This window comes from Oncorhynchus keta, chromosome 31 (genome assembly GCF_023373465.1).
Source record: "Oncorhynchus keta strain PuntledgeMale-10-30-2019 chromosome 31, Oket_V2, whole genome shotgun sequence".
NCBI classification, from domain to species: Eukaryota; Metazoa; Chordata; class Actinopteri; order Salmoniformes; family Salmonidae; genus Oncorhynchus; species Oncorhynchus keta.
In genome coordinates, this window is record NC_068451.1 from 26,195,745 (window position 1) to 26,221,872 (window position 26,128).

General features: G+C 45.3%; 1 protein-coding gene and 1 pseudogene across 1 annotated transcript; one reads left to right on the plus strand and one right to left on the minus strand.

Moving 5' to 3' along the window:
• Positions 1-321: 321 nt before the first annotated feature.
• Positions 322-3,288, minus strand: LOC118375859 (cytochrome c oxidase subunit 6B1-like). Its single transcript, XM_035762487.2, has 4 exons — positions 3,127-3,288; positions 2,314-2,451; positions 1,198-1,298; positions 322-534 (listed from the first exon to the last, which is right to left on the minus strand). Exons 2-4 carry the CDS (start codon positions 2,417-2,419, stop codon positions 481-483), a joined length of 261 nt encoding a protein of 86 aa, XP_035618380.1. The 5' UTR covers positions 2,420-2,451; positions 3,127-3,288; the 3' UTR covers positions 322-480.
• A 7,038-nt stretch (positions 3,289-10,326) lies between these two features.
• On the plus strand, positions 10,327-21,272 carry LOC118375860 (ras-interacting protein 1-like; annotated as a pseudogene).
• Positions 21,273-26,128: the final 4,856 nt, after the last annotated feature.

The window sequence follows — 26,128 nt, forward strand, 5'->3', positions numbered from 1 at the left end:
TGACCCACTGGGAATGTGATGAAAGAAATAAAACATGAAATAAATAATTCTCTCTACTATTATTGCCATTTCACATTCTTAAAATAAAGTGGTGATCCTAACTGGCCTAAGACAGGGAATTTCTACAAGGGTTAAATCTCAGGAAATGTGAACAACTGAGTTTAAATGTATTTGGGTAAGGTGTATGTAAACTTCCGACTTCAACTGTATATGCTGTGTGTATATATGCAGTACAACAGGACCTTTTAAGTTTTATTGTTCTTATCTGCAACAGCCAATGGGGATCCTAATAAAATACCAAATGAACCACCACCAGACAGGTTCAAAACGGGTGCGCATTTTTATTAAGTGCTTGTAACATAAGTAACACTGTTAATAACATTAAGAATGGTGTGGTACGTGGTCAACACATGTCCTTAGTCACACTACAGGGGTCAAAGTTGAAGGTGTGGCTAAAAGAAAGTCCTGAGGTCAGCCATTTTAGATCTTGCCGGGAAAGCTTCCGGCCTCTATCTGGTCGTCCCACTTGGCGACCTGCAGGAGGAAATGCGCTCATGAGGTTAAACTGCCTATCAGTGTAACATGCAGTTATAACACAGTAGCTACTGTAGCCTTCATTCTGCCTTCACTTTACACCCATCCCATGCTTTCAGATCTATGAAAAGTGTCTAAGGGTAGGGGGTAGGAATCGACTTCAGACTGGGACCATGGTCAGTTATTGGACTCACAACAAACAGAGTGTATGAACACTTGCAACATAACAGAGGTCCACACTGTATACCAACTACCACTTCAGGTAAGGACATTTGAGACACAGAAGAACAGGTACATTCATAACTGTTCCACTCAGTGGACATGTCAGAACAGACTGTTGGCAGAGTTTAGACATGCCGGAACTACTAAAGGCTTCTATGGAATGTGGTGCTCAGACTGTTGGCACATTGTGAATAGTTGAGGCACTGCTAATGTGAGTGAATGTAGGTTAACGTGAGCTGATTAAAGTGATTCATCATCCATCTCTAGGGGAGGTCCAATCATTGCTGACAATACTACACAACCATGGGAAGGCAGTTAGGGGGCATTGTGTGTATGCCCACTCCTTTAGGCTTTGTTTGAATAGTTTGCCACTATAGATCTGCTTAACCTTATAAAGGAGTGCCCGCACCATACTATGAGCCACAGTAGCAGCATACGTACCCAGCTCATGGGACAGATACTCTTGTAGACCCTCTGGTACCAGTCACAGGGAGCCACATCCTGGCCTTTGTCTGACAAAGCTTTGTTGCACCTGTGGAAGTCTAGAAAGAGAGGGAGGAGAGAGTTAATATTGACAGAATAAAGTGGTAAGCATTAAGACAGTTAATATAACTTTTACTGACACTGGTGTTACGTTTCTGAACCTATACATCTAACAGCAAACAGCCACCACAAATGGACCCTTATCTGATGTGTTAAATGATGTCAACATTAATCTGACACTAATTAAAACTAACAGAGCAGAGAGAGAACCTGTGGGGTCCCGTGTGGCTCAATTGGTTGAGCATGGGCGCATGCAACGCCAAGGTTGTGGGTTTGAATCCCACGGGAGACCAGTATGAAGCAAAAAATATATATGTATGCAATCACTACTGTTAGTCTGCTAAATGACTCAAATGTCAACATAGAAAAAAGTACAATGACAGATACATTAGGCCATCCTTACTAAACGAGTGTTGAAGTCCGAAAAGATCTGGCATACCCAAGTAGTACCCTTGCCTAACGGACATGTCAGTCAGTACAGACAGTTGGCTTATGATGGCGTACCTTGGTGAATAGCTGAGGGACAGCCAACATTCTATCTGGTCTAATGTGAACCGATAGTGATTTAGATCACTGAGGAGGTGCTTCTCATGGGGCTCTTATCAACCAAAGAAGTTGGACATGCATCAATGCTACGAGAGCAAATAGCACCGTTTACAATGCACATCATCAACCACATGATTCTTAGCCCAGGCAAATGAGGTTAAATTGGGCTTCAAATAAAAATACTTGTTTAGTTAACCAACCAAGATCTTTATCTTTGTGAACAAAATTGCTGGGAAGGGAATTAAGAGTGTTCAGGGTGGCAGAAGAGCCTGATGGCCAGAAGTGTCCTGTCCTTTCACCATTGTGTGTGTGTGTGTGTGTGTGTGTGTGTGTGTGTGTGTGTGTGTGTCAGTTAGGAGGTAGAAATGAGCAGTAGACTGCTGGCAGGGCTGGAGAAAGAGGGGGAGAGGGAGATATAATGTGTGGCGGGTCAGAAAAGAGAAGTAGTTGATCAGCTAGCTAACTTACCTAGATAGTTCTGAAAGCAGTTGCGGGTCTGGTTGGTGTTGGGGAAGCGGGCGTCGAAGGGAGCCGTCCTGTAGTTCTTTATCTTCTCCTCAATAACGTCAGACATGCTGGCTAGCTGGCGGTCTCACTATGTCAACACTGACACACATCGATAGGGAGATGTTTAGTTTCGTGACATTATATGACATGAGCTGTACAGTAGTCTCACGAAGCCATCCTTCCAAACTGGGCTTCCGAAGATAAATAGAGTAGGACATTATCTTGTTGTCATGATAATAGAATATGGAATCGACTAGTTCAGATAGGCCTATTAGCTTGCAAAATACTTATCCATGAGAGCCTGTACAGGTGTCTATTTGACTAGGTCATAGCTACCGCAATAACAACTCACAACTAGGACAGACAGACTGATAAAATGCTGGTAACCTTAGCTAGCTAGAATTCAATCATGGAAGGTGACTTATCAATCCTTATTTCCAGGTAACTAACAGTAATTAACAAATAAGTAAAAGACTTGAATGGAGATTTCTGACGAGCTAGAAAGTTAGAAATTACAGCTCGCTAACCACATCGAATGAACTAATGTAGCATACATTGTTGGCACAGCTTCAAATGTATTTGTTGGCTTGCTTTTGCTGGCTAGCTAGCTACACTAGCTTGAACCCAGCTAGCTAACCGGCTGTATCAAAACCGTGCCACGGCACACGTTAGTTCCAATTAAAATACTTTTACACAAACAAAAAATACGACCCTCAGTATATCAATTGAAAGAGTCTAATTATTATGATTTTCCGGCAGTTTTCCACGACCTACCTTGGACTCTTTCTTGTGTCCTCTCTGGAATGATTGATGTCCTCTCTCACCGGAATACCGTAACGCAGTGTATGCTGGGATGTTGGAGGTTGTGAGTGGACGAGCAAGCGTAATTACCATGGCATGGGAATGAGAAAAGTTGGCATGGGAATGAGAAAAGGAATGAGTCAGTTTCCCAGGTTTTTATGCATAATTCCTTCTCTATTGCCTATAAACAATGATTAGAAACACAAATAAAGTATGGGAATCACTTTGGGATTTTTAAGCCATATGAAGTGTAATCACTGCACCAATTATTTACACGAAGAACATAATGTCAAACATGTCAGTGACAGCCTAGTACAGTGTTTCCCAACGCCAGTCTCCCATTACCCCCAATAGCACATTTTCTGCTGTAGCCCTGGACAATAACACCTTGATCCTGTCCCAAATCAAAAGACTGATCTGCCTCAAATCAACAAGATGAAATTCCGTCCCAAATCAACAGGATGGCCAATGCTGAGAGTCATTTATGTTTTACCCCTGCCTCTCAACATCTAGAAACCTCTGCAAATCTCTGTCCTCCAGCAGTGTTGTCTTGCTCATAAAAGTTGCTCACACATTTGTTAGCAATGTAGGCTGTGAGAAGAACTTGTTTGTTTTGTTTCGAAAATACAGGGCCCACAGTAGCAGGCCAAAATGGACATTGTGATAAAGCTTTGCCCAGGCTAAAAAAGATCCCCCGCAACTGTGTCAGTATGTCTAACAATAGTAAAGATAAATAGCTTCTAGCTCGTATCTGTTCCCAAAGAAAAGAGATAGAGAACAAGGAAGATAATACTGTGCAGGCCCACACCTGAACAGTGCCAAGTTTAAAGTGTCATTCTTTTAGTTGACAGTTATTCCATCGAAAGCCCACAGAGGGTTGCCTACCTGGAAAAGGGGATAAGTTGTTAACCGCGCGCCAAAAGCAAACAAAACAAAGAAACTCCATGACGCAAAGGAGTGTTCACAGGCTGCTGTCACCCGGCCATCCCTGTCTGTGAGCACCTCTCCAAACCAAAGACCATCCCTGTCTGTGAGCACCTCTCCAAACCAAAGACCATCCCTGTCTGTGAGCACCTCTCCAAACCAAAGACCATCCCTGTCTGTGAGCACCTCTCCAAACCAAAGACCATCCCTGTCTGTGAGCACCTCTCCAAACCAAAGACCATCCCTGTCTGTGAGCACCTCTCCAAACCAAAGACCATCCCTGTCTGTGAGCACCTCTCCAAACCAAAGACCATCCCTGTCTGTGAGCACCTCTCCAAACCAAAGACCATCCCTGTCTGTGAGCACCTCTCCAAACCAAAGACCATCCCTGTCTGTGAGCACCTCTCCAAACCAAAGACCATCCCTGTCTGTGAGCACCTCTCCAAACCAAAGACCATCCCTGTCTGTGAGCACCTCTCCAAACCAAAGACCATCCCTGTCTGTGAGCACCTCTCCAAACCAAAGACCATCCCTGTCTGTGAGCACCTCTCCAAACCAAAGACCATCCCTGTCTGTGAGCACCTCTCCAAACCAAAGACCATCCCTGTCTGTGAGCACCTCTCCAAACCAAAGACCATCCCTGTCTGTGAGCACCTCTCCAAACCAAAGACCATCCCTGTCTGTGAGCACCTCTCCAAACCAAAGACCATCCCTGTCTGTGAGCACCTCTCCAAACCAAAGACCATCCCTGTCTGTGAGCACCTCTCCAAACCAAAGACCATCCCTGTCTGTGAGCACCTCTCCAAACCAAAGACCATCCCTGTCTGTGAGCACCTCTCCAAACCAAAGACCATCCCTGTCTGTGAGCACCTCTCCAAACCAAAGACCATCCCTGTCTGTGAGCACCTCTCCAAACCAAAGACCATCCCTGTCTGTGAGCACCTCTCCAAACCAAAGACCATCCCTGTCTGTGAGCACCTCTCCAAACCAAAGACCATCCCTGTCTGTGAGCACCTCTCCAAACCAAAGACCATCCCTGTCTGTGAGCACCTCTCCAAACCAAAGACCATCCCTGTCTGTGAGCACCTCTCCAAACCAAAGACCATCCCTGTCTGTGAGCACCTCTCCAAACCAAAGACCATCCCTGTCTGTGAGCACCTCTCCAAACCAAAGACCATCCCTGTCTGTGAGCACCTCTCCAAACCAAAGACCATCCCTGTCTGTGAGCACCTCTCCAAACCAAAGACCATCCCTGTCTGTGAGCACCTCTCCAAACCAAAGACCATCCCTGTCTGTGAGCACCTCTCCAAACCAAAGACCATCCCTGTCTGTGAGCACCTCTCCAAACCAAAGACCATCCCTGTCTGTGAGCACCTCTCCAAACCAAAGACCATCCCTGTCTGTGAGCACCTCTCCAAACCAAAGACCATCCCTGTCTGTGAGCACCTCTCCAAACCAAAGACCATCCCTGTCTGTGAGCATCTCTCCAAACCAAAGACCATCCCTGTCTGTGAGCACCTCTCCAAACCAAAGACCATCCCTGTCTGTGAGCACCTCTCCAAACCAAAGACCATCCCTGTCTGTGAGCACCTCTCCAAACCAAAGACCATCCCTGTCTGTGAGCACCTCTCCAAACCAAAGACCATCCCTGTCTGTGAGCACCTCTCCAAACCAAAGACCATCCCTGTCTGTGAGCACCTCTCCAAACCAAAGGCCATCCCTGTCTGTGAGCACCTCTCCAAACCAAAGGCCATCCCTGTCTGTGAGCACCTCTCCAAACCAAAGACCATCCCTGTCTGTGAGCACCTCTCCAAACCAAAGACCATCCCTGTCTGTGAGCACCTCTCCAAACCAAAGACCATCCCTGTCTGTGAGCACCTCTCCAAACCAAAGACCATCCCTGTCTGTGAGCACCTCTCCAAACCAAAGACCATCCCTGTCTGTGAGCACCTCTCCAAACCAAAGACCATCCCTGTCTGTGAGCACCTCTCCAAACCAAAGACCATCCCTGTCTGTGAGCACCTCTCCAAACCAAAGACCATCCCTGTCTGTGAGCACCTCTCCAAACCAAAGACCATCCCTGTCTGTGAGCACCTCTCCAAACCAAAGACCATCCCTGTCTGTGAGCACCTCTCCAAACCAAAGACCATCCCTGTCTGTGAGCACCTCTCCAAACCAAAGACCATCCCTGTCTGTGAGCACCTCTCCAAACCAAAGACCATCCCTGTCTGTGAGCACCTCTCCAAACCAAAGACCATCCCTGTCTGTGAGCACCTCTCCAAACCAAAGACCATCCCTGTCTGTGAGCACCTCTCCAAACCAAAGACCATCCCTGTCTGTGAGCACCTCTCCAAACCAAAGGAAAATAACCTCACACTCAACGTCAACAAAACTAAGGAGATGATTGTGGACTTCAGGAAACAGCAGAGGGAACACCCCCCTATCCACATCGATGGAACAGTAGTGGAGAGGGTAGCTAGTTTTAAGTTCCTCGGCATACACATCACAGACAAACTGAATTGGTCCACTCACACTGACAGCGTCGTGAAGAAGGCGCAGCAGCGCCTATTCAACCTCAGGAGGCTGAAGAAATTCGGCTTGTCACCAAAAGCACTCACAAACTTCTACAGATGCACAATCGAGAGCATCCTGGCGGGCTGTATCACCGCCTGGTACGGCAACTGCTCCGCCCTCAACCGTAAGGCTCTCCAGAGGGTAGTGAGGACTGCACAACGCATCACGGGGGCAAACTACCTGCCCTCCAGGACACCTACACCACCCGTTGTTACAGGAAGGCCATAAAGATCATCAAGGACATCAACCACCCGAACCACTGCCTGTTCACCCCGCTATCATCCAGAAGGCGAGGTCAGTACAGGTGCATCAAAGCTGGGACCGAGAGACTGAAAAACAGCTTCTATCTCAAGGCCATCAGACTGTTAAACAGCCACCACTAACAGTGTGAGTGGCTGCTGCCAACACACTGTCATTGACACTGACCCAACTCCAGCCATTTTAATAATGGGAATTGATGGGAATTATGTAAATATATCACTAGCCACTTTAAACAATGCTACCTTATATAATGTTACTTACCCTACATTATTCATCTCATATGCATATGTATATACTGTACTCTACATCATCGACTGCATCCTTATGTAACACATGTATCACTAGCCACTTTAACTATGCCACTTTGTTTACTTTGTCTACACACTCATCTCATATGTATATACTGTACTCGATACCATCTACTGTATGCTGCTCTGTACCATCACTCATTCATATATCCTTATGTACATATTCCTTATCCCCTTACACTGTGTATAAGACAGTAGTTTTGGAATTGTTAGTTAGATTACTTGTTGGTTATCACTGCATTGTCGGAACTAGAAGCACAAGCATTTCGCTACACTCGCATTTAACATCTGCTAACCATGTGTATGTGACAAATAAAATTTGATTTGATTTGATTTGACCATCCCTGTCTGTGAGCACCTCTCCAAACCAAAGACCATCCCTGTCTGTGAGCACCTCTCCAAACCAAATACCATCCCTGTCTGTGAGCACCTCTCCAAACCAAAGACCATCCCTGTCTGTGAGCACCTCTCCAAACCAAAGACCATCCCTGTCTGTGAGCACCTCTCCAAACCAAAGACCATCCCTGTCTGTGAGCACCTCTCCAAACCAAAGACCATCCCTGTCTGTGAGCACCTCTCCAAACCAAAGACCATCCCTGTCTGTGAGCACCTCTCCAAACCAAAGACCATCCCTGTCTGTGAGCACCTCTCCAAACCAAAGACCATCCCTGTCTGTGAGCACCTCTCCAAACCAAAGACCATCCCTGTCTGTGAGCACCTCTCCAAACCAAAGACCATCCCTGTCTGTGAGCACCTCTCCAAACCAAAGACCATCCCTGTCTGTGAGCACCTCTCCAAACCAAAGACCATCCCTGTCTGTGAGCACCTCTCCAAACCAAAGACCATCCCTGTCTGTGAGCACCTCTCCAAACCAAAGACCATCCCTGTCTGTGAGCACCTCTCCAAACCAAAGACCATCCCTGTCTGTGAGCACCTCTCCAAACCAAAGACCATCCCTGTCTGTGAGCACCTCTCCAAACCAAAGACCATCCCTGTCTGTGAGCACCTCTCCAAACCAAAGGCCATCCCTGTCTGTGAGCACCTCTCCAAACCAAAGACCATCCCTGTCTGTGAGCACCTCTCCAAACCAAAGACCATCCCTGTCTGTGAGCACCTCTCCAAACCAAAGACCATCCCTGTCTGTGAGCACCTCTCCAAACCAAAGACCATCCCTGTCTGTGAGCACCTCTCCAAACCAAAGACCATCCCTGTCTGTGAGCACCTCTCCAAACCAAAGACCATCCCTGTCTGTGAGCACCTCTCCAAACCAAAGACCATCCCTGTCTGTGAGCACCTCTCCAAACCAAAGACCATCCCTGTCTGTGAGCACCTCTCCAAACCAAAGACCATCCCTGTCTGTGAGCACCTCTCCAAACCAAAGACCATCCCTGTCTGTGAGCACCTCTCCAAACCAAAGACCATCCCTGTCTGTGAGCACCTCTCCAAACCAAAGACCATCCCTGTCTGTGAGCACCTCTCCAAACCAAAGACCATCCCTGTCTGTGAGCACCTCTCCAAACCAAAGACCATCCCTGTCTGTGAGCACCTCTCCAAACCAAAGACCATCCCTGTCTGTGAGCACCTCTCCAAACCAAAGACCATCCCTGTCTGTGAGCACCTCTCCAAACCAAAGACCATCCCTGTCTGTGAGCACCTCTCCAAACCAAAGACCATCCCTGTCTGTGAGCACCTCTCCAAACCAAAGGCCATCCCTGTCTGTGAGCACCTCTCCAAACCAAAGACCATCCCTGTCTGTGAGCACCTCTCCAAACCAAAGACCATCCCTGTCTGTGAGCACCTCTCCAAACCAAAGACCATCCCTGTCTGTGAGCACCTCTCCAAACCAAAGACCATCCCTGTCTGTGAGCACCTCTCCAAACCAAAGACCATCCCTGTCTGTGAGCACCTCTCCAAACCAAAGACCATCCCTGTCTGTGAGCACCTCTCCAAACCAAAGACCATCCCTGTCTGTGAGCACCTCTCCAAACCAAAGACCATCCCTGTCTGTGAGCACCTCTCCAAACCAAAGACCTCCGGGTGTCTGGACGAGCTCACTACCTCTCAGTGGAAGTACGCTGTCTGGCACACTGTCTCATTTCGAAGGAAGCGTCTAGTTTTTGTGTGTTTTGGTAGTACATGTAATAGCCTATAATTTCAGTTGCATAGTTTCAAGCTTTATTGTACAGTTATTAACACATTTTAAGAATGGATAGTGTGAACTATATATTTTATTATAGTGGAAGGGATGTATGTAGCCTTAGCCTATTGGTTCAGATATTATGATGAATCCAATGTAACTTTCTATCTTTCTCCTTTTCTTGTTCCTTTTCTTGCTCCCCCTCTCTCCCTGCCTGTCCTCTCTTTTCCTGTCACCATCTTCCTGTTGTAGACAAGGTCAGAGGTCACAGGTGTCCCTCTTTCTCTGACTTCCTGTCTCACTGTTTCCTCTTTTCAGCAAAAACCTGCTGCTCATTATGTCCTTTTCTAGAAAACATTATAGGCTTGTTTCTTGATGTACTACAATGCAATTTCTTGAACTATCAAAGAGCTGAACTCTGGACTACACTTCAAAAGTAACATTCCTGTGGACAACTAGACCAAATGTATACGTTCTGACTGACTGCTATCCTTTTTAAGCTGGGAGCATAAACCTATTTTCTCTGAGTGGCTTTGTTAAAGTAATTAGTTGTCCAAATTAAACACAGATTCTCACCCCCCCCACCCCACCCAATCTTCTTCGTACCCAACCCCAGCGCTCCAAAGCACCCTAATGCCAAAGGCAGTGGTCTAACGGAATCCGACCAGTGTCCACGAGTGTGCATGTGTGCTTGGAGAGAAAGGGGAATGCTGGATTAACCCTCTCCCCAAACTCTATTTCTAGTCTTATCTCTTTATCGCGTGTATGTACAGTATATACAGGGGCCAGCAAGTGTGTGCATCACAAAATAATCTCCCCATTCTCTCTCTCTCTCTCTCTCTCTCTCTCTCTCTCTCTCTCTCTCTCTCTCTCTCTCTCTCTCTCTCTCTCTCTCTCTCTCTCTCTCTCTCTCAGGATATAGGTGTTGTCCAGCGCGAAGGAAGGAAATTCTGTCACATAGAACAATGGGCCTGTTTCTCTATCTATAGACCCACAGAGGCAGAGAAAGAGAGAGAAGGAGCCCGTACCATCATTACTTGGAAAACAGACAGAAAACACAAAGAAAACGAGAGAAAGTGGAGAAAAATATGTTCTGATTTAGAAAGAGAGATACCTGTGGCGCAGATAGACGTTTTGAAAATGGAGTTTTTGTCTTGGGGAAAAAGGAAAATACAAAGTTGTTTTTAACCATTTTATTTTTTTCTATTGAGAAGGACTAATAAAACAATTATACGAAGAGGGAACTGCAGTCGTTCTCGTAAGTACTTTCAAGTACGCTTTTATTTTAGAGGGCCTATTGTGTTGCATTGGTTCATTACTTTTCCATTCGATTTTTTAACATTTGAGCTGTCATCCATGATAAGCTGGTAGAGGTCACAATATTGATCATTTTCCACAGTAAAATGTTGCTGATAAGTTTTTGCTGTTTCTTTTGCAACATTGCATTATAGAAAGTTGAGTAAAAAAAATAACTATGAAAAAATATAATTTGACCCGTACTACATTCATTTTTTTTGTTGACACATCTAATTTGTAGAGTAGAAGCTGTAACTAAGCACAGTTTTCCCTCCTCAAACTCTACATTCCACCATTACAAGTCATTTCATTCTACTCGTAGTTGTAAGCTGAGGCGACAGACATGTAGTGACTTTAAGAGTGGGGATTTCCCTCTCAACACTACAGCTGGATCTGAGGCCTGTAGAACACACTTCCTGTTTGGATAAGGAGTAATGACACACATTCAGCTTAGAGTACCTTTGTGTCAAAGATGTCATTTACTGTGCTGTAGAATTTGAGATGATTTGAGCCAAGTGTAACCTCACTACCATTTTCAAAAAATATATATATATTTTTTTACCAATGGGGGTCAACAATCACTTCCAAAGCCAAATTCCTTTGGTGTGTAACAATGAACAATTCCACAAGGATCCGGAGGATCTCAAACTATTCATGACGATGATGTCATTATTTGACAAGTTTAGGATTACATACCCCCAGTTGGGTTGTTTGGAGGAAAAGGTCAGTCTTCCTCCCCCTGATGATTTAACCTTTGATTTTTGTCCAAATATATCAAGGGCCTGTTTCAGGCCCACATGGATAGAATGTAAAGCAGTATAGTCCACACACATCTTAATGAATTAACTCAAAGATTATGAACATTTGATCTGTGTGTTCTTTGAGTTTCTCATCTCTCGCTCGTTGGTTCTCAGATGGATCAGATGGAGGGGACTGACAGTCCTCGCTTCAGGAAGCTACATTTCCCTGTGGGTCTGTGGATCAACTCTCCCAGGAAACACTTTGCCAAGCTGGGGGGCCGCTGGCCCAGCGCCGTCTCTGTCAAGTCAGTCTCTCTGCTACCTATGTACAGTACCTCAATGTCACTTAGTCCAATGTTGATTCTCAACAATTTTGTTCAAGTCCAGCAGTAACACATCTGACTCAACTAATCACACATCAACCCAGGTCTCTTAACTCTGTCTGTCTGTCTGTCTGTCTGTCTGTCTGTCTGTCTGTCTGTCTGTCTGTCTGTCTGTCTGTCTGTCTGTCTGTCTGTCTGTCTGTCTGTCTGTCTGTCTGTCTGCTGACTCGCTGTATCTTCAGTTTGTCCTGTATTCAGTTTGTTTATCCTTCAGTCCTCCTCACAATATCTCCAGCCACAGTCAAGTTAAGTGTCTGACATGTTTTTGCATACAATAAATTAACCAAGAGAACAGCTCGTTATGGACTAATTTGATTGTATGGACATGTGTCACATGTCATGCAGTGTTCCTTGAATCCTGTGACCGTTTTCTAGCAGTTAATATTGTCTATGTTCAGCTCTGTCAGCCATAACTCACAGCTGACATGCCCTACTTCCCCTCTCTCTTTTTCTTTCCCCCTCCTCTCCTTCTCCCTCACTAGGTCCACCACCAGCTCTGACGCAGCGTCCCTCCACGAGGCCCCCTCTGCCCCTTCCTCTTCCCTCTCCATCTCCACCCCCTCCCTCGCTCCCCCATCCCCCTCTCCCTCTCCGGCCTTCCTCCGGCCCCGTCCCGCCGGGCCCCAGTCCCGCACCAAGCGTCTTTCCCACCTCTTCCTGAGGGGGCGCTCCAACAGTGACCGAGACAAGGCCATAGGGGAGAAGGAGAGGGAGGTGTGGGCCCACTCTGTTGCCCCTTCCTCCCACCACTACCTGCCCTCTGCCTCCTCCACAGCCCCAGGCCTCATCAAGATCTATGGGGATGCTCTGTCTAGTGGGGCTAACTACCGCTCTTTGCTGGCCACCGCCCACTCTACAGCCAAACAGCTCATCGCCCAGGTCATCACTCGCTATACGGAGAGAGAGAGGGAGGAGACAGACGATGCAGGTAAGAGGCAGAAAGAGAGAGAGAGAGTACAGACCGAGTACAGTACAGGGATTCATGTAAGAGAGGCGTGAAAGTACAGATAAACATGGAGCGGTAGAGATACTCTTAATGATCGGCTATGAAAAGCCAACTGACATTTACTCCTGAGGTGCTGACTTGCGGCACCCTCGACAACTACTGTGATTATTATTATTTGACCCTGCTGGTCATTTATGAACATTTGAACATCTTGGCCATGTTCTGTTATAATCTCCACCTGGCACAGCCAAAAGAGGACTGGCCACCCCTCATAGCCTGGTTCCTCTCTAGGTTTCTTCATAGGTTTTGGCCTTTCTAGGGAGTTTTTCCTAGCCACCGTGCTTCTACACCTGCATTGCTTGCTGTTTGAGGTTTTAGGCTGGGTTTCTGTACAGCACTTTGAGATATCAGCTGAAGTAAGAAGGGCTATATAAATACATTTGACATTTGATTTGACCTCAATTGAGCAATAATGTCATATTCATTGGAAAAATAATTAGCCTGGTCGCCCTGCCTCCCTCTCCTAGCCCTGCAGAAACACAGCCCGGAAGACTTCCTGTTGTGTGATGTCATTGGAAAGCCCATCCAGCAACCAGATGGAGCCGTCCAATGGGAGACAGAGTGTCGTAGGGGCGTGGCTGAATGGGAATGCCCACTGCTATTGGTGGACATGTGGCGGCCCAAGGAGGGGTTTGAACGCCGCTTCGAGATCCAGAGGCGGGACGACTACGAAAGAGAGGAGAGGGAGAAAGAGAAGGAGCGAGAGAGGGAAGGGGAGAACCACACAGGTAAAAGGACAATATAGAGTCTCTAGATGACCAGCTCTTACATCTGGGGTTTCTTACAGTCATCCAGTGAAAAGTGTAGTTTCTTTGTTTTTAATGATATGTCTGGTTGTTGTGGTAACAGGTGTACGTTGGAGGCGGAGCCGCATACAGTCGGGGGGTGGGGCTGAGGAGGGCGAGCGAGGTCATCGAGGACGGAACTCGGAACTCAGGAGGAGCATCAGCGACATGAACCTCAGCCTGAGGCGTCGCCAAGGAAACCACGTTGGCAATGACCCCAGTCACTCTGGAAACCACCCTAACAACAGTGCAGGACTCCAGGACAGGAAGAACATTGTGAGCATGATAGCTCCATTGGAGCACGGAGAGGTGAGGATGAGAGGATGAGAGGATGTGTTTCAACACATGTTGCAACATGATAGAAACAGGTCAACCCCACCTAATCTCAGCAGTGCAGCAGTCTGACCATAAAGACTCCTCCCTCTGTCTTAGATGATGAGGTCAAAGGTCAGAGACGAGGTGGAGCGGAGGAACAAAGCAGACAAAGCAGTGGAGGAGGAGAAAGACTACTCAGCCTGCGACCTGGAAGTGATGTCACAGAGCCTGATCCTCCCGCCCACGGACCGACCCTACTTCCTGTTGCTGCAGGGCTACGACCAGAGCAAGGTTAGACCTGCGCCTCCCAGATGATCATACACACACACCCTGAACATGACATCATACCTGCATTCCCCTAATCGCCACATACCATCACTGTTTCCAACCCTTCCCCAGCCTTTCCCATTCAACCCTGAGCACAAAACAGACTCACAGCAACACAATACCTTTGTAGACACACACAACCTCACTGTGTACATCACTCCATTTCTCACAGTGACCTCACACAGGTCTTCATTGTAGCAAACTGACACACTTCATACCTTATCTCCTGACCTCCGCACAACTTAAGATCTCCAAGATGTCCCCTTATCATAACCATGTCCTTCAGATGATAACAAACTCCCTTCTCTCTTTCTTTCCGTTCTCCTCTGTGTGTGTTTTCTGTGTTTTCTACAGGACTTTGTTTTGTACATCATGGCAGGGCACACACACGTTTTTGGGCGGAAGCCAACGATGAGGGAGAGAGAGAAGGACAGAGAAAGGGAGAGGAAGGGGAAGAGGCCTCTGAAGGTGGAAACGTTCCTCTCTGCTCCAGACATGCTGGCCAGGCACCTGTTGGTCAGGAGAGACTCAGCCGTACCCGACGCTCACCCTGGGCAAGGTAGGCCTGGTCCACAAACAACCCTAGTCCTAAATCCTGGCCCTACTCCTGTGATGTTTGCAGACCTCAACAAACAGAAATGTGCCTGAAAAATAGGGAGCCTTTTCCATATGTGCTTACATCTATCCACAGAAGTAACAATTCATATGTGCTTACATCTATCCACAGAAGTAACAATTCATATGTGCTTACATCTATCCACAGAAGTAACAATTCATATGTGCTTACATCTATCCACAGAAGTAACAATTCATATGTGCTTACATCTATCCACAGAAGTAACAATTCATATGTGCTTACATCTATCCACAGAAGTAACAATTCATATGTGCTTACATCTATCCACAGAAGTAACAATTCATATGTGCTTACATCTATCCACAGAAGTAACAATTCATATGTGCTTACATCTATCCACAGAAGTAACAATTCCTTACAACACGTTGGGACCTGATTTTACAGTATTTCTCTGTCCACAATCAACCTCTAGAGATCCTACCACTAGACACTTCTTGATACCCATTTAAATATGGTTCAAAAACTGTCATACCTTTTTTATAAGAAGTTTATAAGCAGAACTTCAATTATAGTGTTACTAGTTAATCAACCATTTTCTCTCTCCCCCCAGCTCTGATGCGTCCCTTCAGAGGAGGATCTGTCACACACAACGGAGAAGCTCTCTACCTGGAGGCGGTGCTTAAACCTGGGGACGTGATTGGCATAGGAGGTCATTTTCTCTTCCTGTATCGTGACCCCCGCGTGACCCCGGCCCCTCCGCTGGCATTGGCGCTGCCTTGGCAAGCTGACGTTCCCTCCACCTGCTGCCTCTCGGGATTGGTGGACAGACAGGAAGCGTTGAGGCAGTACCTGGGTTCCACTGAGGCTCTGCTGCGGTTCCAGCCCCGCCACGCTGACGCTCTGCTACAGGTGAGAGAAGAAAGACCCCTGTGTCTGTTAGTTACACCACTGTGTCTGCTACCTGTCTGCTACAGATTAGAGTAGAGAACTGTGTTAACTGTGGTGGGGAGGTACTTAAAGTATCTATTGTTACCACATATATTACTTTATTGGTTGATAACAGGTACATATGAGCTGAAACAGGACTATAAATTAAAGCCACTGTTTCTCACTCTTTCTCCATCAGGAGATAATCTCTAAGAACTCCTCTCCAGACTCAGAGGGCGGGCCTTTAGCCCCAGCCTTTCTCCTGTCAATCATGATTGACCACGCCTCCAAACACCTGGATCCCGCCCTCATGCCTCAATTGCTGTTGAAAGCAGCCAATCAGATCAAAGGGATTGTTTGGGTGAGTTCAATTGAAAGACTGTCTAGGATCATCTCAGTTGTAATAACGCTAACTAGCCATAGCTCAGTCAAGACTGACAGAGAAAGTTACACAGCAGATAAAATATGATTGTAAATGGTTATAAAGCCAGCCCCAGACTGACATGTCTTTCTCTGAAACACTGTAGGCTGTGAACAGGGATTCATGAGCTGATGTCACTTCCTTCTGGAAACTGTGTTGTAATTGTCCTGGTGGCCTGTCCAGACTTTGTAACCCAACTCCCCCCTCCCTCTCTGCCACTAAGCCGTGACGTGTCTCTCCTCTCATGTCCTCTCTTCCCTCTCCAACTCTTTTACAGGACAACATTAAGGAATTCGGGGATAAGCATCCCACGCAAAAGTAAGATCATTTCTGCTCAACGTCATATTTCAGCTGTTTCCTGTGTTTGGAACTTCCCTTAGGGCTGTATTAGGGGGAATCAAGAGAAGTGATTGTCCAGCTTGTGTCTCTGTAAATAACGTGATGAACATGCAGATACTATTTAGCATTATGCAAGGATTCATGATTAAAATATGTGACACATAAAGTATAAATTGTATATGATATTGATAAACTAATACTGTACACAAATATCTATTAATATGAATGTTTATTTGGCAGATGTTATCCCAAGTGAATAGCAGTTAACAGATGAAATCAGATGTAGTGGGACCCTGGGTCACACTTTATTTGGATAGTCTGGATTGTCCTTCTGTAGATGCTCTACATATGGTCATATTATCAGCAAACTATCTGTTGATAAGTAACTGCATGCTAAGGTTAGGGTTAAGTTTAGAACAAGGGCTAGAATAAGGGTTAGGATCTGGTTTAAGGGTTAAGGGTTAGTTAGAGAGTTATTTGAAATGTTACTGATCGTCTGTAGAGCATCTGCAGATGGACTATCCAAATGTAATTTTAAAATTGAACCTTTATTTAACAAGGCAAGTCAGTTAAGAACACATTCTTATTTTCAATGACAGCCTAGGAACAGTGGGTCAACTGCCTTGTTCAGGGGTAGAACGACCGATTTTTACCTTGTCAGCTCGGGGATTCGATCTTGCAACCTTTCTGTTACTAGTCCAACGCTCTAACCACTAGGCTACCTGCAGCCCCCAAAAAAGTGTTACTGAACCCTGTCACTGCATGCTCATTAAAATAGATCAAGGACTGTAACTCCTTGAGAGAGATGAATAGATAGTAACAACAACTTCTATAACGCTGTGTGTGTCCTGTTCTGGTCTGTCCAGTTCCACAGAGCAGGAGGTTGAACTGAGTGCGCCCAGTGCACAGAAGCTGTCCTCTGACCTTCGACCTCTGATGTTCTGGATGTCCAATGCCACAGAGCTCCTCAACTTCTTCCAGGTCAAAGTTGAGGCCATGGAGAGAGACTGGGAGTTTGAGGGTGAGACACCTGTGTCATAAGAGTCTGTTTCCTCTTGATCAATGCAGATCACCATCGATCATCTGCCAAAAAGCTTCTTTCTCCAATAAAAGCATTTTGTCATATTAACCTTGTCTCTCTGTTTTACGTCACACGGCCGTTGTATCTTTGTGTCTCCCTGTCTTCCTCTTCCTGTGTGACATTCCTGCTATCATCATTTAGCCCCACAGTAGTCAAAACAAGTTAGTTGGGTCATTGAGAAAGTTAAATATATTTTCGATTGTTCTGCAATATCAGTAGTTATATGACCTTAGTTAGAAGTTAATGCATATATATTTACCCTCAGCTCCTGGTGACCCGGTGTTGTCAGCTGACCTGGACACCTGCTCCGAGGCCCTGGCGCAGCTTGATGACGTGATAATGCACACCTTCCAGCAGTGCGTGTACCACCTCACAAAGGTGAGGGAGGTTGAGTTAACCTCACACTCAAGACACAATCAAGTTACCGTAAATAATTATATCCCGACCTATACATGAATTAATCTCTCTCTCTGTCATTCTGTCTCTGTCAGACACTGTACTCCCTCCTTCCAGCTCTCCTGGACAACAACCCTTTCTCCAGCCTGGAGAAAGAGAAGGAGAGAGATGAGAGTAGGGAGATGGATGGGGGTGAGGGTGGTGGAGGGGGGGGGGGGAAGACGTGTCCTCCCTCCCCCCTACGGTGGCTGGGCTGGTGGAGGTGTACCGCTGCTCCCTGATGCTGTCCCGGGAGGCCTGCCTCTCCCCCCCACTCACCTCCCAAACCTTCGGCTACCTCTTCTTCTTCACCAACACCTCCCTGCTCAACACACTGCTGGAGAGAGGTGAGAGGGCAGGGGTAATACTGGGGTCCAAGGTCAGGGGTTGGTCTGAGGAAGCTGCAGTCATGTGGGTTCCACATTACACATGCAGAAATTGCTTTCCACTACACAAGTCATTGTTTGTGCACGAACCATTAAGTGTAGAGGTCGTAAGGGGATGAGCGCTACCAAGCACAGCGAGACAGAGAATCTGGGTGCGGCTCTGAAATAACTTGAACTTTCCAACCCTGGTTCAGATGTGCACTAACACACACACACACACACACACACACACACACACACACACACACACACACACACACACACACACACACACACACACACACACACACACACACACACACACACACACACACACACACACACACACACACACACACACACACACACTCCCTCTCTTTCTGTCTCTTCTTCCTCTTCTCTCACTCTGTCCCTCACTCCCTCCCTCTCTCAGATGGTCTGTTCTCCTGGTCTAGAGCGGTCCAGATCCGTACAAACCTGGACCTGGTTTTGGACTGGCTACAGGGCGCGGGACTTGGAGATATCGCCTCTGAGTTCCTGAAGAAGCTGTCCGTCACTGTCAATTTCCTGTGCGTCCCTAAGACCCGCCTCATCCAGGTAAAAATAATGCTGGTTTAGCCAGTTAACAATCAGTCGATTTAGCAAGATAATGACCCAAAACAAAACATTCTGGATAAAGAATCATGTTTTGGTCTCGTTGTTGTGTTGTTCTTCCTCTAAACCTATTTGGCTTATCACACATCCACCCCTAGCCCCTACCTCTAGACACTTCCTGATGCCTTCTCCTAAAGCTGATTGGATCAGATCGGTATAAACTGTATGATAACTGCTCTAGGAAGCTAGATAGACAAGCTTTTCCATTAATTTGTTCACACCCATTTAGTTATTTTCAGATATAAGGGGTAATCTAGAGGTGACAAGGGGCTAGGGGTAGATTTTAGATTTGGCATCCCATCTCAGTTGTGGACATTGCTGATATCGTCCACGTTTCCTCCTTCTCTGTTTTGTTGCTCATTGGTTGTTCTCTTGTCTCTCCCCCGCCAGTCATCCTGGGACAGCCTACAGGAGGACCACGCCTTGCTAAGCCCCACCCAGCTGCACCATCTGCTGACCAATTACAAGCTGGGACCGGCCAGAGCCCCACCGGCCTCCTGGGCTCCTCCCCCTGGGATGGAGCTCAGTGGAGGTGAGACACGAGGGGGGGTTGGGAGTCCTGGAGGGTCATTATGTAGGAGCTAGTGCTGCATTCATAACCAAGTGGGAAGGTAGTATTTACCATATACGTCAGGGAAAATATCAGTGTGAACTGTCCTCCAACTAGTAATTACTAGTGGGAAACTCGTCTATCATCCCTAAGCTCTGACTTCTCCTACATGCTGACCTCTGACATCACCTACTAAGAAATATACTTCGATAACAGAATTTTCATTCGTTAATTTTAACAACAAAACATAAATTATAAATAGCAATCAATTAATATTGTTTTTGAACACTATAATTTGTTTTCAAGCATGATAGCTCTACTTTTAGATTATGGTTGATGAAGCTTTTTGGACATTAGCCAATCGGCGTTTCTCTGAGTTTAAAGCATGTGAATGCATCTAACTGGTATTTACAACTTCACAACTTCCAACTTGGTTATGAACACAACATTAGATACAACTGCAAACTTGAGATAAGTAGAATATTCCAGTAAATTATGCATTTATGTCAATTAGAAAATATTTGTGATCTCAAGTCAGGATTCAGCCCTGAGACATTCCGAACATTGTAAGTACACATGTATAGAAGGGGTATGATTTCTTCCTAAGAATCTCAGACCACTAAATATCTGTTCATGCTTTTCTGTCCAAGACATCTTCGAAAGTTTCCTGGACCACCCCCCTCTCATCCTGCCAAATGAGACGCCTCAGCTGGACCTCTCGCAGCCAATCCCCAGCCCCGAGCTACAAAAGGAAGTGACACGCTTGCGCAACTTCCTGTGGGGACTCGACCAGGATGAGCTGCCAGCCAATCAGAGGACCAGGCTGTGAGCACTGGACAGTTGAGCTCCGGGTAGAAGCTACCCTTAGGCACAGTTCTAGGATCAGTTCACCATCCGCCTCAACCATGAAGGGAGAAAGACACAAAACTGACCCTTGATCAGCATCTAGGGGCAACCTCATCCATCTCGGGCAACTTTGAAATTAACCCTATATTGAACCCCCTGTCGTAAGACAGATGCAATGGATAGGAATGGCAACTGGTGTGAGGAATGGCAACTGGTGTGAGGAATGGCAACTGGTGTGAGGAATGGCAACTGGTGTGAGGAATGGCAACTGGTGTGAGGAATGGCAACTGGTGTGAGGAATGGCAACTGGTGTGAGGAATGGCAACTGGTGTGAGGAATGGCAACTGGTGTGAGGAATGGCAACTGGTGTGAGGAATGGCAACTGGTGTGAGGAATGGCAACTGGTGTGAGGAATGGCAACTGGTGTGAGGAATGGCAACTGGTGTGAGGAATGGCAACTGGTGTGAGGAATGGCAACTGTCAAAAGAAAGTCATAACACAATGTAATAATTATCTAACTGTAAGACAATACAACTCTTCTTTTACTGTTCTCTAAACACTCTTTATTTTGTAACTCATTGCCTGAAATGCAGTGGTTGCCTGAAAAAGAAAAGTCCTGCAAAATGAAGCATAAATGATGGTATGACTATGTTATTATGTAAAAGATATCCCTGTAGGTCAGCTTTATACTGGATGGATGGATGCTCACAGATATTATCATATAAAGAATATAGTAAATGTGTATTGTCACAGAACATTAGATTGTATACCAAAGTAAACACTAACACTATGAAGGAAACTGTTTTACCATGTGTATTTTATTTCTAACTGACTGTTCTGATATTATAAATCAACTGTTGGTACCCTATGATCTGTCCATAGTGTTTCCTTTGTTATGGCTGTTTTGTCCTTGTTTGGTTTTTTACTTTGATTGTACCACACAACTCAACAGCTAGACAGGTTCTGGAAAGGTGAATGTCCCGACTCATTTTGTACCCGGGGTGCCAGAATGAAAGGACCACAAGGTGGCGACGCAGCACTCAGTCAACCCCTGGAATGATGACTCAACAGTTACTAGACTAGGGAATTAGCGGGGGTCCCTGTCAATCAAGCCGATTTCGGAAATATCATATTTCCTGTGTGATTAATAGGTTATTCCAACATAGACATAACATACGCACGATGGTGCTTCCGTGGCTTAGGAAGCAGATGACGACCACACACTGCCTGGCTGTGCCAAGGTGAACTGTCTGAGGGGTCAGAGAGAATGACTCCAATGCATTGGGTAAGATTTTTAATTTCCTCTCTGTGCGGTGATGACACACGCTGAAAAGTCTAATCAGTTTGTTCCTTTATTTCATTAATGCGCCATATCCGATAGTTGGTCTCATAAAATGGCCAGTAGCTCGTTTAAGTGAAATTAGTGTGCGGTTTTCGTGGACGGGCAGCAGACGAGTGATGTCAGAGCGTGTGGTGTGAGTAACATCTGTTTGTGTGACGGCTTGCGAGCGTCTCATAAACCATGTTACTGTAAGTAACCTAACGGTTTGTTGTCCCTCAGTAGACTCATGCCGAATTTCTAAATAAACAAAGTAGCCTACTTCCCCATAATAGCCTAGTGAGAGTGGAAAAAGTAGTCTGTCAATTTATCTTTGTTCTTCAGTTTTGGAGCATCCTCAAAATCCCACGACTTCATGAAGTGGTATTTATCTATTATCTCAAGACGTTGTGTGTGTTTTTCCCTCTAATGCTTTGGCTGGTAGCCAAACCTCTTCCTTTCCCCAGTCAACAACTTTGGCTCAACTATTTTATGGTAAAAAGCCCGAAAACAGTCCCGAAAGAGAAAGGACTTAACAGTTGAAGTCAGAAGTTTACATACACTTAGGTTGGAGTCATTAAAACTCGTTTTTCAACCACTTCAACAAACTATAGTTTTGGCAAGTCGGTTAGGACATCTACTTTGTGCATGACACAGGTAATTTTTCCAACAATTGTTTACAGACAGATTATTTCACTTATAATTAAGTGTATCACAATTCCAGTGGGTCAGAAGTTTACATACACTAAGTTGACTGTGCCTTTAAACAGCTTGGAAAATTCCATAAAATGATGTCATGGCTTTAGAAGCTTCTGATAGGCTAATTGACATTATTTGAGTCAATTGGAGGTGTACCTGTGGATGTATTTCAAGGCCTACTTTCAAACACAGTGCCTCTTTGCTGGACATCATGGGAAAATCAAAAGAAATCAGCCAAGACCTCAGAAAAAAAAATTGTAGCCCTCCACATGTCTGGTTCATCCTTGGGAGCAATTTCCAAACGCCTGAAGGTACCACGTTCATCTGTACAAACAATAGTACACAAGTATAAACACCATGGGACCATGCAGCCGTCATACCACTCAGGAAGGAGACGCGTTCTGTCTCCTAGAGATGAACGTACTTTGGTGCAAAAAGTGTAAATCAATCCCAGAACAACAGCAAAGGACCTTGTGAAGATGCTGGAGGAAACAGGTACAAAAGTATCTCTATCCACAGTAAAACGAGTCCTATATCGACACAACCTGAAAGGCCGCTCAGCAAGGAAGAAGCCACTGCTCCAAAACCACCATAAAAAAGCCAGGCTACGGTTTGCAACTGCACATGGGGACAAAGATCATACCTTTTGGAGAAATGTCCTCTGGTCTGATGAAACAAAAATAGAACTGTTTGGCCATAATTACCATCATTATGTTTGGAGGAAAAAGGGGGAGGCTTGCAAGCCGAAGAACACCATCCCACTCGTGAAGCATGGGGATGGCAGCATCATGTTGTGGGGGTGCTTTGCTGCAGGAGATATTGGTGCATTTCACAAAATAGATGGAATCATAAGGAAAGGAAAATGATGTGGACATATTGAATTAACATCTCAAGACATCAGTCAGGAAGTTAAAGCTTGGTCGCAAATGGGTCTACCAAATGGACAATGACCCCAAGCATACTTCCAAAGTTGTGGCAAAATGGCTTAAGGACAACAAAGTCAAGGTATTGGAGTGGCCATCACAAAGCCCTGACCTCAATCCTATAGATAATTTGTGGGCAGAACTGAAAAAGTGTGTGTGAGCAAGGAGGCCAACAAACCTGACTCAGTTACACCAGCTCTGTCAGGAGGAATGGGCCAAAATTCACCCAACTTATTGTGGGAAGCTTGTGGAAGGCTACCCTAAATGTTTAACCCAAGTTCAACAATTTAAAGGCAATGCTACCAAATACTAATTGAGTATGTACATTTCTGACCCACTGGGAATGTGAGTAAAGAAACAAAGGATGAAATAAATCATTCTCTCTAGTATTATTCTGACATTTCACATTCTTAAAATAAAGTGGTGATCCTAACTGACCTAAAACAGGGAATTTTTACTAGGATTAAATGTCAGGAACTGTGAAAAACTGAGATTAAATGTAATGTATTTGGGTAAGGTGTATGTAAACTTCTGACTTCAACTGTACATCATTGTCACCGTCTCCAATTCTAACTGGGGTCCTGTTTCTGTCTTACTCGGCTGTTATCAAAAAACATGCACGCGATGTTATTGCTTCGAGTCAGTTATAGATTGTGAATCATCTCTAAGAGGCCCCTGCGGTTACATTTATCAATAAATTACTTTGTAATCTCTCTCATTTGAAATTCAATGCAGTGTATGAGTGAGAGTGAGTGAGAATGTGTGTCTGTATGTGCAAATTTGTACTTTCCAGTAATTTAACCCAGATGTATGGAAAATAGATCTGGGGGGAGAGTAACCTCACTGTGTTGATTGTGTAATATTGTGTCCAGTTTATATGCTCTACGGTTAACCTCTCTGAACCCTGTCTGAGTTTGAATGTGTGTCATGTCATTAGTCTGTGTGTGACACACTCACACATTCATATATGCACACCAACACACACACATACATACATACATACATCACACCAGTAGCTACACATTCAGCTGAATTGATATGTGCATACATTCTGTCATATGGATGTAAATAGACATACAGGGAGAACTATCTTCTCTTTCTCCTGTTCTCTCTCACACACACACACCCACACACACATACACACACCTCTGTCCCCAGGTGCAGAGTTCCACACCTGTTGGAGCGTTTCTCTGTAATTAGCTCAGGACAATTATCATTGGTGGGAGAAGGGGGGCAAGGGAAGGGGGGCGAAGACAATGGAGCAGTTATTCTCTCCCTATCATCTCCCTCCTTCCTTCTCTCTCTCTTCTGTCGAGTAATGAAAGATTCTTCCCCTCTTCAAAGGGACAGGGTTTCCTACATAACAGCTGAGTCAGAAGAGAACAGAATGGATAGAGAGACAGAGAGATCGAGCGATAGAGAGAGGGAAGGGAGAGAAGACTAGGCAGGCTAATGTAGCAGTAGTCGTGTTGGTACTAGGCCCACAGGACCACACTGATTTTCCTTATTGTGAAATGCATCAGAGTCAGTCTCAAGAAGCAGAGAAAGTGTCTGTGTCAACCCTCTGTCATCACTTCTAAGTGACATATAAAGAATGGACTGTTCTGTATTAGGACTCCAGGGAAATCCCAGTTGCTATACATTTGGTGATAGAGGCTGAGGTGAATTGGGTAAGAGGGAGGATTGGTGTTCATGTACTTTCTCAGTACCTTGGTACAGGAGTTATAGTTCTACCTCTTCTTTCTCAGTAGCTTGGTACATTAGATATAGTTCTACCTCTTCTTTCCCAGTAGCTTGGTACAGGAGTTATAGTTCTACCTCTTCTTTCTCAGTAGCTTGGTACATTAAGTCTAGTTCTACCTCTTCTTTCTCAGTAGCTTGGTACATTAGATATAGTTCTATCTCTTCTTTCTCAGTAGCTTGGTACAGGAGTTATAGTTCTACCTCTTCTTTCTCAGTAGCTTGGTACAGGAGCTATAGTTCTACCTCTTCTATCTCAGTAGCTTGGTACATGAGTTATACTTCTATCTCTTCTTTCTCAGTAGCTTGGTACAGGAGTTATAGTTCTACCTCTTCTTTCTCAGTAGCTTGGTACAGGAGCTATAGTTCTACCTCTTCTTTCTCAGTAGCTTGGTACAGGAGCTATAGTTCTACCTCTTCTTTCTCAGTAGCTTGGTACAGGAGTTATAGTTCTACCTCTTCTTTCTCAGTAGCTTGGTACATTAGATATAGTTCTACCTCTTCTTTCTCAGTAGCTTGGTACAGGAGTTATAGTTCTACCTCTTCTTTCCCAGTAGCTTGGTACAGGAGTTATAGTTCTACCTCTTCTTTCTCAGTAGCTTGGTACATTAAGTCTAGTTCTACCTCTTATTTCTCAGTAGCTTGGTACATTAGATATAGTTCTATCTCTTCTTTCTCAGTAGCTTGGTACAGGAGTTATAGTTCTACCTCTTCTTTCTCAGTAGCTTGGTACAGGAGCTATAGTTCTACCTCTTCTTTCTCAGTAGCTTGGTACAGGAGCTATAGTTCTACCTCTTCTTTATCAGTAGCTTGGTACAGGAGCTATAGTTCTACCTCTTCTATCTCAGTAGCTTGGTACATTAGATATAGTTCTACCTCTTCTATCTCAGTAGCTTGGTACATTAGATATAGTTCTACCTCTTCTATCTCAGTAGCTTGGTACAGGAGTTATAGTTCTTCCTCTTTTATCTCAGTAGCTTGGTACAGGAGTTATAGCCCGTCTTTATTGATTGTTTGCGCCACACACAAACTTAACAACTCTGC

Bases quoted from the DNA above. Each gene is read 5' to 3' on its own strand.
- LOC118375859 (XM_035762487.2), bottom strand. From the start codon at position 2,419: ATGTCTGACGTTATTGAGGAGAAGATAAAGAACTACAGGACGGCTCCC. The intron at 1,299-2,313 runs GTAAGTTAGCTA...CTCTCTTTCTAG, and splicing joins CTGCTTTCAGAACTATCTAG to ACTTCCACAGGTGCAACAAA. The intron at 535-1,197 runs GTACGTATGCTG...TTCCTCCTGCAG, and splicing joins GTATCTGTCCCATGAGCTGG to GTCGCCAAGTGGGACGACCA.